At 41.0% G+C, this 12,386-nt stretch overlaps 1 protein-coding gene across 5 annotated transcripts in view; it reads left to right on the top strand.

Moving 5' to 3' along the window:
- The window catches only part of evi5b (ecotropic viral integration site 5b), a 66,057-nt gene that overhangs the window by 12,231 nt on the left and 41,440 nt on the right, over positions 1-12,386 (top strand). For all 5 annotated transcript variants that reach the window (XR_014087372.1, XM_081606641.1, XM_081606642.1 and 2 more), the window contains exon 2: positions 3,432-3,664. Coding sequence is in view for 4 of the 5 variants with exons in the window: in XM_081606641.1 (XP_081462767.1) it covers positions 3,432-3,664 (233 nt within the window). In the remaining variant the exon portion in view is untranslated. The remainder of the gene's footprint in view (positions 1-3,431; positions 3,665-12,386) is intronic.

Raw genomic sequence — 12,386 nt, 5'->3', positions numbered from 1 at the left:
TGAAAGAGCACATGTAGAGCTGTTCTTTAAGGTGAAATCTGACTCACTAACCTTGTTGGTCATCAGCGCCATTAGAAGCCACGTGGCCCGACTTTCTTTTATTTTGCTTTCAAAGGGAAAAAGTCCACAGACAATCCTAGTCTGACTCAGAGCACCACAAAGCTTTGGGTGGGGAGAAACTAGACAAATGCAAATTTGTCTATTTTCAATCAGCTATTATTTTTTATAGCTATTATTCTTTATAAACAGAGTTGCTCACTGTTCTACTTTTTATGTCCTTTTAAGCTGTAACTATTTAACCATTTTTAAATGAATTTGGCTCTGAATACCTACCAGTCTCCCCCTGCATCATGAGTTGAACACTAGTGATTAGATCTCAGTTATCTCCTCTGTATGCAAATAAACATTTGGGCTAAACCACGTAGCCAGTTGTCAGCTAAAGAAGAAAAGAGGCAATCTGCTGAATGCTTCAATACACCTAGTGGAAAAAAAACAACAACTCCACTCAGACAAAACCAAATTGAAATTACTTAAAACCAGAATGATTTTGCTTCTTGTCTGTTCTACCCAGTTTCTGCTGTAAGTGGAAGCAGATGTGACATTAGACACTGCTAAAACATCTTACACCTTCAACTTTTATTAACAGACTTAAATCAATACTTACAGATTTTAAAAAAATAACACAACAATATGAAAATATAATATAAATATAATGTACAATGAGAACAAATGTATAATTACACACAAATACTTACACCACTACATAATTATAGTGTTAGCATAATCCTATCATTTTAGAAGAGTTTATGATTTGACGTTGGACAAAAGATGTCTTCCTCAGTTCATCTATATGCCATTTATTTAAGTATAAATAGCATATATATAAATGGCCATCAATAAGTACTTTATTTATTGATGGGAAGGATTGAACTTACTTATACGTCAGATAAAAAAAATTTTCAGTCCTTGTGCCTTTGAGTTCATTAAAAAGTCTGTCAAAGAATTCATGTCGCTTAAACTTTTACAGATTTTTACAACTTCTGACAAAATGTAAATGTTGTTGGGGCCTGTTTCCCTTCGGATATCTGGAAAACCAATACATTTTAATGTGTTCCAGTCTTTCATCCACACAAAGATCCATATCTGTGTTTGTTTGTGCTTATGGGTAAACAGAGATTTAGGGTTCCATTACATTACTGTCTGCAGTAAGTAAAACGGCATCAGCTGATTGGCTAACAAAGGTTTTAGCTTTGCGCCATGCTGCTCCTTGTGCATTCGGCATTTTTAAAACAACACAAATGACATATTTGTGCGAGTTCATTTGGATAAAAAGTTTTCTGAAAATGATTGCGTGTGTGACACTATTTTTTTTTTTTAATAAACTCTGTCGGGGGAGTTATTTGTTTTCATAAGTTTGTACGTGTGTAGAAATGTGTAGTTTTGCAGACGACCTCCTCTGCCTTTCTTTCATTGCATAAAGGGTGGATTTCTGGAGTTGTGGTTTTCTGCAGCTTCTTCATGATCCTCTGATTAATACCGCCCCTGCTTGTCCTGTTAGTTTGGATGCATGGCAGTTTGTAGTTGTGCCACACCCTTTCCATTTTCAGGTGATGCACTTAATTGTGCTCTTTTAGATATTTTAAACCTCGGGATATTCTTCTTTGGCCTAACACTCTGCTTTACTGGGACTAAATTACACACAAAGATTCAGATGCTTGAACCAATTTTACATTATATTCATCAAAAATATTGAAAGACATTTATGATTCTTCTTTGATTATTATTGACTCATTTGTGTTTCTCTATTACATTAATTCAAAATTTAGAATAGAATAGAATAGAATAGAATAGAGACATCTTATATTGGCCCTTAGTGGGGAAGTTGAGGCAGCAAAGTGACCTATGCAGATTCACACAGTGATAAAAATAGAAACTGAAGAATATAGGGGAAATTTGCAGAAATTTTTTTTAATGTACAGTTATTAAAAATAGCTGGAACACTTTATTTGAAGGGGTGTGCATAAGACTGACATGACACTGTCATAAACATGACACAACATCTGTCATGAACATTAAGAAGTCTTTATGAATGTTTATCAGTTGTCATGAAGTGTCATTTGGTAAATAATGACAATTTTAATGCAAAGCTGCTCTAAAAGTACAATAAAAGTGCCAACTTTGCATGATTTTGTAAATTCTGATAATTTAATGCAAAGTTGGCATTTTTAATGGACTTTCAATGCAACTTTTAGAGCAACTTTGCATTAAAAGTCTCATTTACCGAATGACACTTCATGATAACTGGCATAAACATTCATAAAGACTTCTTTATGTTCATGACAGATCTTATGTCATGTTTTTGACAGTGTCATGTCAGTCTTATGCACATCCCTTCTAATAAAGTGTTACCAAAATAGCATACTCGGATTAAAAGAAATGTGTAACTGAGTATCAGAAATAAAGAGTGAATGGATATTACTGCATTAAAAACTGTAATAGATCACTATTGCTGCTGCTTTTTACTCAGTAGTTTCTATTCTAAATTGCTTCCTGCATTATGACAGCCAGCCTTTTTTTTGTTGCGAAGTACAGCTGTGTGGAATGACTATCTTGACTGTAGCACTTTGACCCTTCCTGCAAGTATGATCAGCATATGACTGCAAGACTCTGTTAAGTCGGCTGAATGTTTAAAAGACTGATCGAGTGAGAGCGCGGTTCAAAAAGCATCGGAAATCCTTCTTTTGATGGATATGGAGATTTGAAAGACAGCTTTGTCATGGAAAGCTGCTGAAGGGGTTGGATTTCTGGGAGGGAAAAAGCAGGTAGGAAACTTTCCTGATGTAACATCTTTATATGCTTTTGGTTAGGGTTTATGTGTTATTTTTTTCAGTGGTGGTTCTGAAAAGAAAACTGATTTAAACAGTTTCTTTTATAATTCTCATGTATGTATGTCTGCCCAGGTCTGAGTGTCGGTCAGATTACGTGTCAGGATTCACACCTTTGTTGCCATTTTTCTCCATCAGAGGGAATAATAATGTTAATATTGCTCTGCTCTGTAAAAAATTCTCTTTAGCAAAAGCAGGACTTCTCGTTAATCTGTTGGAAAAAAGGAAAAGTGGCTAGAATGTGTTGTTAAAGTAGCCTTAAAATGAAACCGACCCAACATCCACTGCTGATTGTCACGATTCAGTCCTGACTCATCAAACGTTTGCAGCAGCGCAAGCAAGCAGTTTGAGGTATTGATCAGGAAATCAGAACATTGGCTAAAGCAGAGCGAAAGCTCAGCAGCCGCATCGATCCGTCCCACTCTGACTGGACGACGTCTGGTTGGCATGGATCTAAGTTTAGACGGTGACTTATTGTGAGACTGAGCCCGGAGAAGTCGGAGAATGATTACATAATAAAAAAACTTGTGTGGTCTTTCCCTGCAGGTGGCGACAGACAAGGTTGCTGGAAAGCTGAGTTCTACTCTCTCATGGGTGAAGAACTCGGTCTCCCACACCGTCAGTCAGATGGCTAGCCAAGTGGCCACGCCCACATCTCTACAGACCCCCACCACTTCCTCCTCCACGTCTCTGTCCTCGCCCGCCCTCTCGCCGTCCTCCCCAGCGCAGCTTAGCCCTGACGATGTGGAGTTGCTGGCCAAGCTGGAGGAGCAGAACAGGTCAGTGGTCTGGCTGACGCAGCTTCTTCAGTTACCTTTGCATGATGATGCAAGATGGGATTTTTATTTTATTTTTTTCCAAACTGAATTTCTCTTCTCATTCTTAACAAAAGTTGGGTCTTTTTCCCTTTTTCTATTTTTGAAGTACATGATTATTGTTTTGTTACGGTAGCCCACCAGGGGAGACATCGTTTACAACTTCTTTTATGTCAATAATTGGCAAAGAAAGCCTTTTCTGTGCAAAGGTTTCTAGTCAGTGTTTGTGTTCCTTTTCTTCAGTCATGAATGAATCAGAATTAAACTGCAGGTGAAGTTTGGGGCTCATCAGAGAAACCCAGCCACACATGCTCACATTACAGTTTTTATAGTACGAATTCAAATATAATGCTTAAAACCGCCAAGAGAGTGAGTATGATTGTCTCATCATACTTTTTTTTATTTTTAAGTGAATATACACAAGACACAAAACAAAGTCCAGTGTAGTCCTTCAGGTATTCGTAGTGTGTAGTGGGTTTTTGTTGATATAAAAGAAAAAAGTTAATATAATAATAATAATAATAATAATCAAGCATTATGTCCTTAATTATTAAGTTCTTAATTACATTATTGATCACAAGAAAACTAAGAATACTGTTACTAATGAAGTATTCTCATCAGTCTTTTGAAGGGATTTAACCTTTATGTTAGAATACGAAACAATCTCAACTCCCCAGGATTATTGATCATTCACTGATTACACTGGTCAACAGCCAAAAAAATGTCTGGAGTTTTACAACTGTTTTAGGGTCATGTTGATGTGCTGAATCCAAAAATTACATTGGTTTTGCTCAATCAGGACAATTTTCTGAACTATGGAGCCACATGAGCATCAAAATGCAGGACTTGTTTCCACATATGGATCAGTTTCCTGAGAATCTGATCAATGAGTGATGAACAGGAGGAGAGATTCCACCAGGACTGAAAAGAGATGGAGACGTAATATTCAATTTACATGTTTGCACCCTTATCAGTGTTTATTATTCAGTTTACAAGAATCTAAGTTAGTTGCATATAATTAATACACTTTGTTGGAAAACAATTTTTTTTTTTGGAAATTTTTTGACTTGGATTCTCAGTCTCCATTAACAAAAAACGTACTTGAATAAAAACTAGACAACATAAAGCCAAAGTGGAAATAAATACTGCATTCAACCAAAAGAGTGCAGATTATTAAGTCTGTATACTATATTGCCCTTCAGTAATAACTAGATTTAAATAGAGAAGATGGGCCCATCCGACCACCTGATGCAATAGTTCATACTACACGATTTTTTGCCCCTATTTTCCCCTTATGACAATCTTAGATCGTTGGCCGACCTAACCGATCATCCTGCAGTGTGTGATGTGTTACGGTAGATGGTCGTCGCCGCTCCGATCTAAATCAGCTGTTTTTCCCGACTGGGAGCTTAACGCTGAATGTGACAGGTAGCCAATCAGAACACGCGGATTCTCCCCTTTCTGAGGGGAAATTACGGAGGGTAATCCCAAACAGTTGACAAGGCTCAACCCATAATCCAGCGGACATTGGAGATGATATGTGGAAACAATATTAATATTTAACATTTCGTGCAAAGAATATAGAAATGACAAGGGGAGGAGTTGGAGCCAAATTGGTACCGCAGTTGATAAACCCAACCTACCGGGTTTAAACCTGGTAGGTTTTCAGCTGTTCTTCGTTAACATGACATAAATAGGTTACAATGATTTTTATTCAGTCAGGACTTTACGCTGACTCTAGCCACATGCATCACAGGCATTAATTAATGCCTGATTTTAAAATTAGTTAACTGGACTTGTAGCCATTATTTTGCGCCTTTGTGGCTGGACACCACACGGCACGACGAACCCGATCGAACCGTTATACCTAGGATTTCTGTCGGCTAAGGTGTGGTCTCAGGTTTTGAAAATGGGCCCGACAACTCGTGGAGTGTGCGCTGGACATTAGACTAAGGAAATGAGGAAGGGAGGGTCAGTGGAGAGCACCGGAGCTGAGCCTTTTTTCATTCAGTGTCATCAACAGAAAGGAAAAAGGCCGGAAGAGACGATAAAGACGATAATTAAAATGAGGTCGATAGGTTCAATTTATCGTCCGATTAATTGATTTACTGTTTATCGTGACAGGCCTAGTGTAGGTGTGTATGTATGTCATTATAAAATTAAACAACTGACTGAACATTGTGGTGGAAGGAGAACATTAGCTATGGGTACACATTTTTCTGCATGAGTAGATTTTTTTTTTAAGTACAACCTTACTAATGTACATAGATAAAATGATGGCTTCCTATCAGAATTTATCAGTATCATTTCAGGTGACCTGTTAATTTGGCAAGGTTTATTTATTTATACAACATGAAAATATAAAATTTCTTGACATTTTAAAAAGAATATCCCAATATTGGCTAAATCTTGTTGTGTTGTTGGCTTTGTGCTCAGAATACCTGACACAATCACTGTAGAAGTCCTTACCATCCCCCTCTTATCTGCACACACACCTGAATGACATCTAGCAGGTTGTGACTTGCTGCCTGGAGACTAACTCGAGGAAGTTTGCACTACATTTTCTTTTCTTTTTTTATCAAGTTAGCCTTTTTTGCTCTGTGGCATCACAGCGCTTTTGATTTGAATCTGGCCTTCAGTAAGGAAAACGTTCCGAGCTCATCAACTAAATAGTTCTCCTCCGTTTGTATCTCATCTGACAAATGATGTTCAACTGGCTTTACACTGATTTACTCTGCAGTGAGAGATTGTAGATGAGATCAAATCAAATGTCACTGCCGATTATCGCTTCGACAACAATGTCCTGTCTTGTTGCTGAACTGATTGGTTTTTGTAGGAAGACCAATAACTTGCTGCAGGCTCCCAAAGGCCACATCACAGCATGCCAAGTGGTGTATGCATAGAATCACCAAGGGTGTATGTTGTAAATTGAGAACATTGTTGTGGCCTGCTGATTCGGTCATTGTTCACATTGAATTAATAGACTGTTAGAGGATGACGCAACGGCCTTCTGTTGCCAGCTCTGGGAATTCTTTCTCTGTTGAGCCTTTCATCCATGGATGAGCAGTGTGTGTGTGAGAGTAGAAGCAGCTATTACTGCACAAGTGTGTCACTCACTCTTATTGTTGAGGGTTTGTTCACTTGCTCACTGTTAAATCCATCATAATGCTTGTCCAGCTAAATAACTTTTTCTTGGATACATTTCTTCTTTTGGGTGAACAGATGATTCTGTATGATTCTTTCAGAGTAGCATCCCGTTAAGTGAAAAATTTGCATTTTAGTTAGTAATGGGACACAGTTAAATGCAGGGTCTGTAATTTATTAATCATATAGCATTGACAAAATGAGCAATATTTTTAGCTAAAAACAAAATTCTGCTAAATTATTGAATGAACAGACATATGAGCTCAACAACAAAGGTATTTGTTGTTTTTAATTTGATGCTTAGGTTTTTCAACCACCACATTGATGCAAAGTGCAATACTAAACATTCATCTTTCCAGAGTTTCAGGAACTCCTGATCATTTATGGAACATCTGTAGAAATGTGCACTGTGGACATTAGCATGCTGCTGCTGCTACATGCTTTGCATTGAGATGCTATTTTAATCTTCAATAGCTTCTCTGATATGTTAACTCCTTTTAGCACAACTAGAACACAACAATAGACTTGTCCAGTGTCCAGTCAGATCAATTTTTGTGGCAAATATTAAGTCCCAAAAAAAGCAGCTTCATTGTCCACCGTTGTTTGCAAATATCGCTTGTGTGTCACATTTACAGGAGTACCAGCAACGCATGAATGCAAAAGTTCCTGCTGGAATGTTCATATGTTAAAAAAAAAAAAAAAAGGCTATTAATTGTGGTAAAACATTTTAATGCGTTAAAATCTAATTAATTACTTAATTTTAGCTTGTTTGTTCCTGGATCCAACTAACTGAGCTAAGCTTTAGCCACATGCTAACAGTAAAATCATTTCGTCATCAAGGAACTTTGAGACCAGCTGCAGCAACTACAGTGAGGACTTTGGTATTGGTGTTCAAATCAGAGATACTGCAGCTGCTTACCGCAGGGTTGTGTGCATGGTGAGGCCTTTGGACCTGGCAGAACAGATAAAGGGTATGAGCTTCGTCCCATCCTGCAACAAGAACAACAGAATCCAGCACTCACTACTGCATGGTCTAAGTCCAGATGTGTCAGCTTTGAAGAAAACCCAAAGCAATGAGGAGAAAATTATGAGTTCATTTTGGTAAGGTGATCTTACTTAATGTTTTACTGATTTAAATGCAGAAAATGGGAGTGGAGATTAAATTAAAGGTTAAAGTATCTTTTTTATCATGAGGGTAGAAGTTTAATTGAAAATTTGTGTTTATTTGCTGCATCTCTTGCTTGATCATCAGTAGTTCACATTACTTATTTTGTCTTCTGACTGTTTGACTTGTGGTGAATTATTAGCAGAGCTCATAGCAGGTTCAGGTTCAACTATAAAACGCAGTTCATGAATTTTCTACAAAGTGTAAACTCCTCCAGTCTCTGACTTGGGCATTCTGTCTCACTCTGTCCGTAATGTAGTATTTTCTATTCAGTTCTCTCTCCATGACCTAAATTTGTCTGGAACCCCCAGCCAGTAGGCCTGTCACGATAACACATTTTGCTTGACGATTAATTGTCTAAAAAATTATTGCGATAAATGATAATATTGTTTCAAGACCTTTTGACACCGATTTAATGGAAATGACGTAATAATGCATGTGATTTCCTGCCATAGATAGATAACACTTTATTTTCAAAAGAACATATAACACTGGAACTGATAAACTAAACAAACAAAACAACCAAAACCAAAAAAATGGATTCTCAATATTAACAAATGTATGTAATGTATTAACAAAAAACATACTTGAATAAAAAGTAAACAACATAAAGCCAAAGTGGAAATAAATATTGAATTCAACCAAAAGAGAGCAGATTATGAAGTCTGTATACTATATTGCCCTTCAATAATCACTAGATTTAAATAGAGAAGATGGGCACATCCGACTACCTAATGCAGTAGTTCATACTACACAATTTTTTGCCCCTTTTTTCCCTTTACACAATCTTAGATCGTTGGCTGATATAAGATTGCCGCTTGTGGTTTCGTAACCGATCATCCTGCAGTGTGTGGTGTGTTACGGTAGATCGTCGTAGCCACTTCGATCTTAATCAGGGGTTTTCCCCGACTGGGAGCTTAAAGCTAAATGTGACAGGTAGCTAATCAGAAGGCGCGGATTCTCCTCTGCACTTTCTGAAGGGAAATTAGGAGGGGAATCCCAAACAGCTAAAACGGCGCAACACAAAGTCCAGCGGACATCGGAGATGATTTGTGGAAACAACATTAATGCTTATTCAACATTTCGTGCAAAGAATATAGAAATGACAAGAAGAGGAGTTGGAGCCAACTTGCTACCGCAGTTGAGAAACCTGGTAGGTTTTCAGCTGTTCTTCGTTAACATGACATAAATGGGTTATGATTTTCATTCAGTCAGGACTTTACGCTGACTCTAGCCACATGCATCACATGTAGATTCTACTAAAGCATTGATTAATGCCCGATTTTAAAATTAGTTAACTGGACTTGTGGCCATTATTTTGTGCCCATGTGTCTGGACATCACCACACGGCACGACGAACCCGATCGAACCGTTATACCTAGGATTTGATTCATGTCGGCTAATGTGTGGTCTCAGGTTTTGAAAGTGGGCCGACAGTCGGCCGACAACTTATGTAGTGTGCGCTGGACATTACACTAAGGAAATGAGGAAGGGAGGGTCAGTGAAGAGCACCGGAGGTGAGCCTTTTTTCATTCAGTGTCATCAATAGAAAGAAAAAAAGGCAGGAAGATACGATAAAGCCGATAATTAAAATGAGGTCGATAGGTTTCATTTATTGTGTGATTAATTGATTTATTATTGCGACAGGCCTACCCAGCCATTCTGGGACAGCACTCACTGTCCTCACAGGCTGCACTGGAAAGACCTCAGACTTTTTTTTTCTTTTTTCCAAGATCAGGTGTCAGAGTGTTTGTTTCTGTGTCATGGTTTGAAGTTGGGTCTCCTGTTCTCCGCATGCTGCTCCTAGATCAGTAACTGCTGCAGTAAACATGAGGCGGTGCATCAGTCATTTCCTGAAGACCCAGATCAAACTAGTAGTCTCCAAAAAAACTTGCAACCTCTTTCCTTCTTTACTTAAAAGTATTGAATCTCAAATCTGATTGTTGTTTACATTAAGTAAGAAGAGTAGTTTGTATGAATCGAGCATGTGGTCAACCTCTACTTCTGATTACACGTTGCCTGGCTGTTGGACTGTTTTCCCATTGGCTGATGAGTTTACAGCTCATCAAACTTTGACACAGTGAGTTATTTTAAACCTGCAGAGCTGCCCTGCTGAACACATAGTGGCTTGTAAATAAACAGTTCTGACCTAAAAATGTTTCCATCGTTAATGTGAACACAAGATCCAGTTTGCGTTGTCTTCCTTTTGCTGTGCAAGTTATCTGGGTCTAATTTTAGACCCAGGTTTATAGCTGCTTCCCTGGAGTGTCTGGTTTTACTTGGTAGGGTGGAGAATTGCAAGGTAGCTTTATTTTTATCACAATAAAACCTCTTGCTGAAGTAACTTTCTGTTCACTAAGCAAGGTTTCCCCCAGAAAACTTGCTAAGTCTGGTGGTAGGGTGCTAGGGAAATCCATCCATCCATCCATCCATCCATCCATCCATCCATCCATCCATCCATCCATCCATCCATCCATCCATCCATCCATCCATCCATCCATCCATCCATCCATCCATCCATCCATCCATCCATCCATCCATCCATCCATCCATCCATCCATCCATCCATCCATCCATCCATCCATTTTCTACCGCTTATCTGGCGTCGGGTTGCAGGGGCAGCAGCTTCAGAAGGGAGGCCCAGACTTTCCTCTCCCCAACCACTTCTTCCAGCTCCTCCGGGGCAACCCCAAGGCGTTCCCAGGCCAGCCGAGAGACATAGTCCCTCCAGCGTGTCCTGGGTCTTCCCCGAGGCCTCCTCACGGTGGGACGTGCCCGAAACATCTCACTAGGGAGGCGTCCAGGAGGCATCCTTACCAGATGCCCGAGCCACCTCAACTGGCTCCTCTCGATGTGGAGCAGCAGTGGCTCTACTGAGTCCCTCCCGGATGACCGAGCTTCTCACCCTATCTCTAAGGGAGACCCCAGCCACCCTGCGGCGGAAACCCATTTCGGCCGCTTGTATCCATGATCTCGTTCTTTCGGTCATGACCCAAAGCTCATGACCATAGATGAGGGTGGGAACGGAGATCGACTGGTAAATCGAGAGCTTCGCTTTTTGACTCAACTCTCTCTTCACCACGACGGACCGGTACAGCGCCCGCTTCACGGCACGGCAGACGCTGCCCCAATCCACCTGTCGATCTCCCGCTGTCTTCTTCCCTCATTCGTGAACAAGATCTCCAGATACTTAAACTCTTCCACTTGAGGCAGGACGACCCCCCTGACCCGGAGAAGGCACTCTACCCTTTTCCGGCTCAAGACCATGGCCTCTGATTTGGAGGCACTGAGCCTCATCCTGGCCGCTTCACACTCGGCCGCGAACCGCTCCAGCGAGAGCTGCAGGTCACGGTCTGATGAAGCCAACAGGACAACATCATCTGCAAAAAGCAGAGATGTGATCCTAAGGCCACCAAAATGGATCCCCTTAAGACCTTTGCTGCGCCTAGAAATTCTGTCCATGAAAGTAATGAACAGAATCTGTGACAAAGGGCAGCCTTGGCGGAGTCCAACTCTCATCGGAAACGAGCCCAACTTACTGCTGGCAATGCGGACCAGACTCTGACAACGGTCATACAGGGACCTGACAGCCCGTATCAAAGGGCCCGGTACCCCATACTCCTGGAGAACCCGCCACAAGGCCCCCCTGGGGACACTGTCGATCGCCTTCTCCAAGTCCACAAAACGCATGTAGACTGGTTGGGCAAACTCCCATGCACCCTCCAGGACCCTGCTGAGGGTGTAGAGCTGGTCCAGTGTTCCACAACCAGGACGAAAACCACACTGCTCTTCCTGAATCTGAGGTTCGACTATCCGACGGACCCTCCTCTGACGGACCCCTGAATAGACCTTACCAGGGAGGCTTAAGAGTGTGACCCCTCTGTAATTGGAGCACACCCTCCGGTCCCTCTTTTTGAACAGGGGGACCACCACCCCAGTCTGCCAATCCAGGGGAACTGCCCCCGATGTCCATGCGATATTGCAGAGTCGCGTGAGCCAACACAACCCTACAACATCCAGATCCTTAAGGAACTCCGGGCGGATCTCATCCACCCCCGAGCCCTGTCATCGAGGAGCTTTTTGACCACCTCGGCGACCTCGTCCCCAGAGATTGGAGAGCCCAACCCAGAGTTCCCAGGCTCAGCTTCCTCAACAGAAGGCATGTTGGTGGGATTGAGGTCTTCGAAGTATTCTGCCCAACGGCCCACAACGTCCCGAGTTGAGGTCAGCAACACACCATCCCCACTATAAACGGTGTTGGTGCTGCACTGCTTCCCCCTCCTGAGACACTGGATGGTGGACCAGAATCGCCTCGAAGCCATACGGAAGTCTTTCTCCATGGCCTCTCCAAACTCCTCCCATGCTCGAGTTTTTGCC

The sequence above is a fragment of the Poecilia reticulata genome, chromosome 4, assembly GCF_904066995.2.
Source record: "Poecilia reticulata chromosome 4, P_reticulata-male-v2, whole genome shotgun sequence".
In the NCBI taxonomy this organism is placed as follows: domain Eukaryota; kingdom Metazoa; phylum Chordata; class Actinopteri; order Cyprinodontiformes; family Poeciliidae; genus Poecilia; species Poecilia reticulata.
The sequence above is the reverse complement of the archived record's forward strand: the minus strand, read 5'-3'. Positions and strand labels throughout refer to the sequence as shown.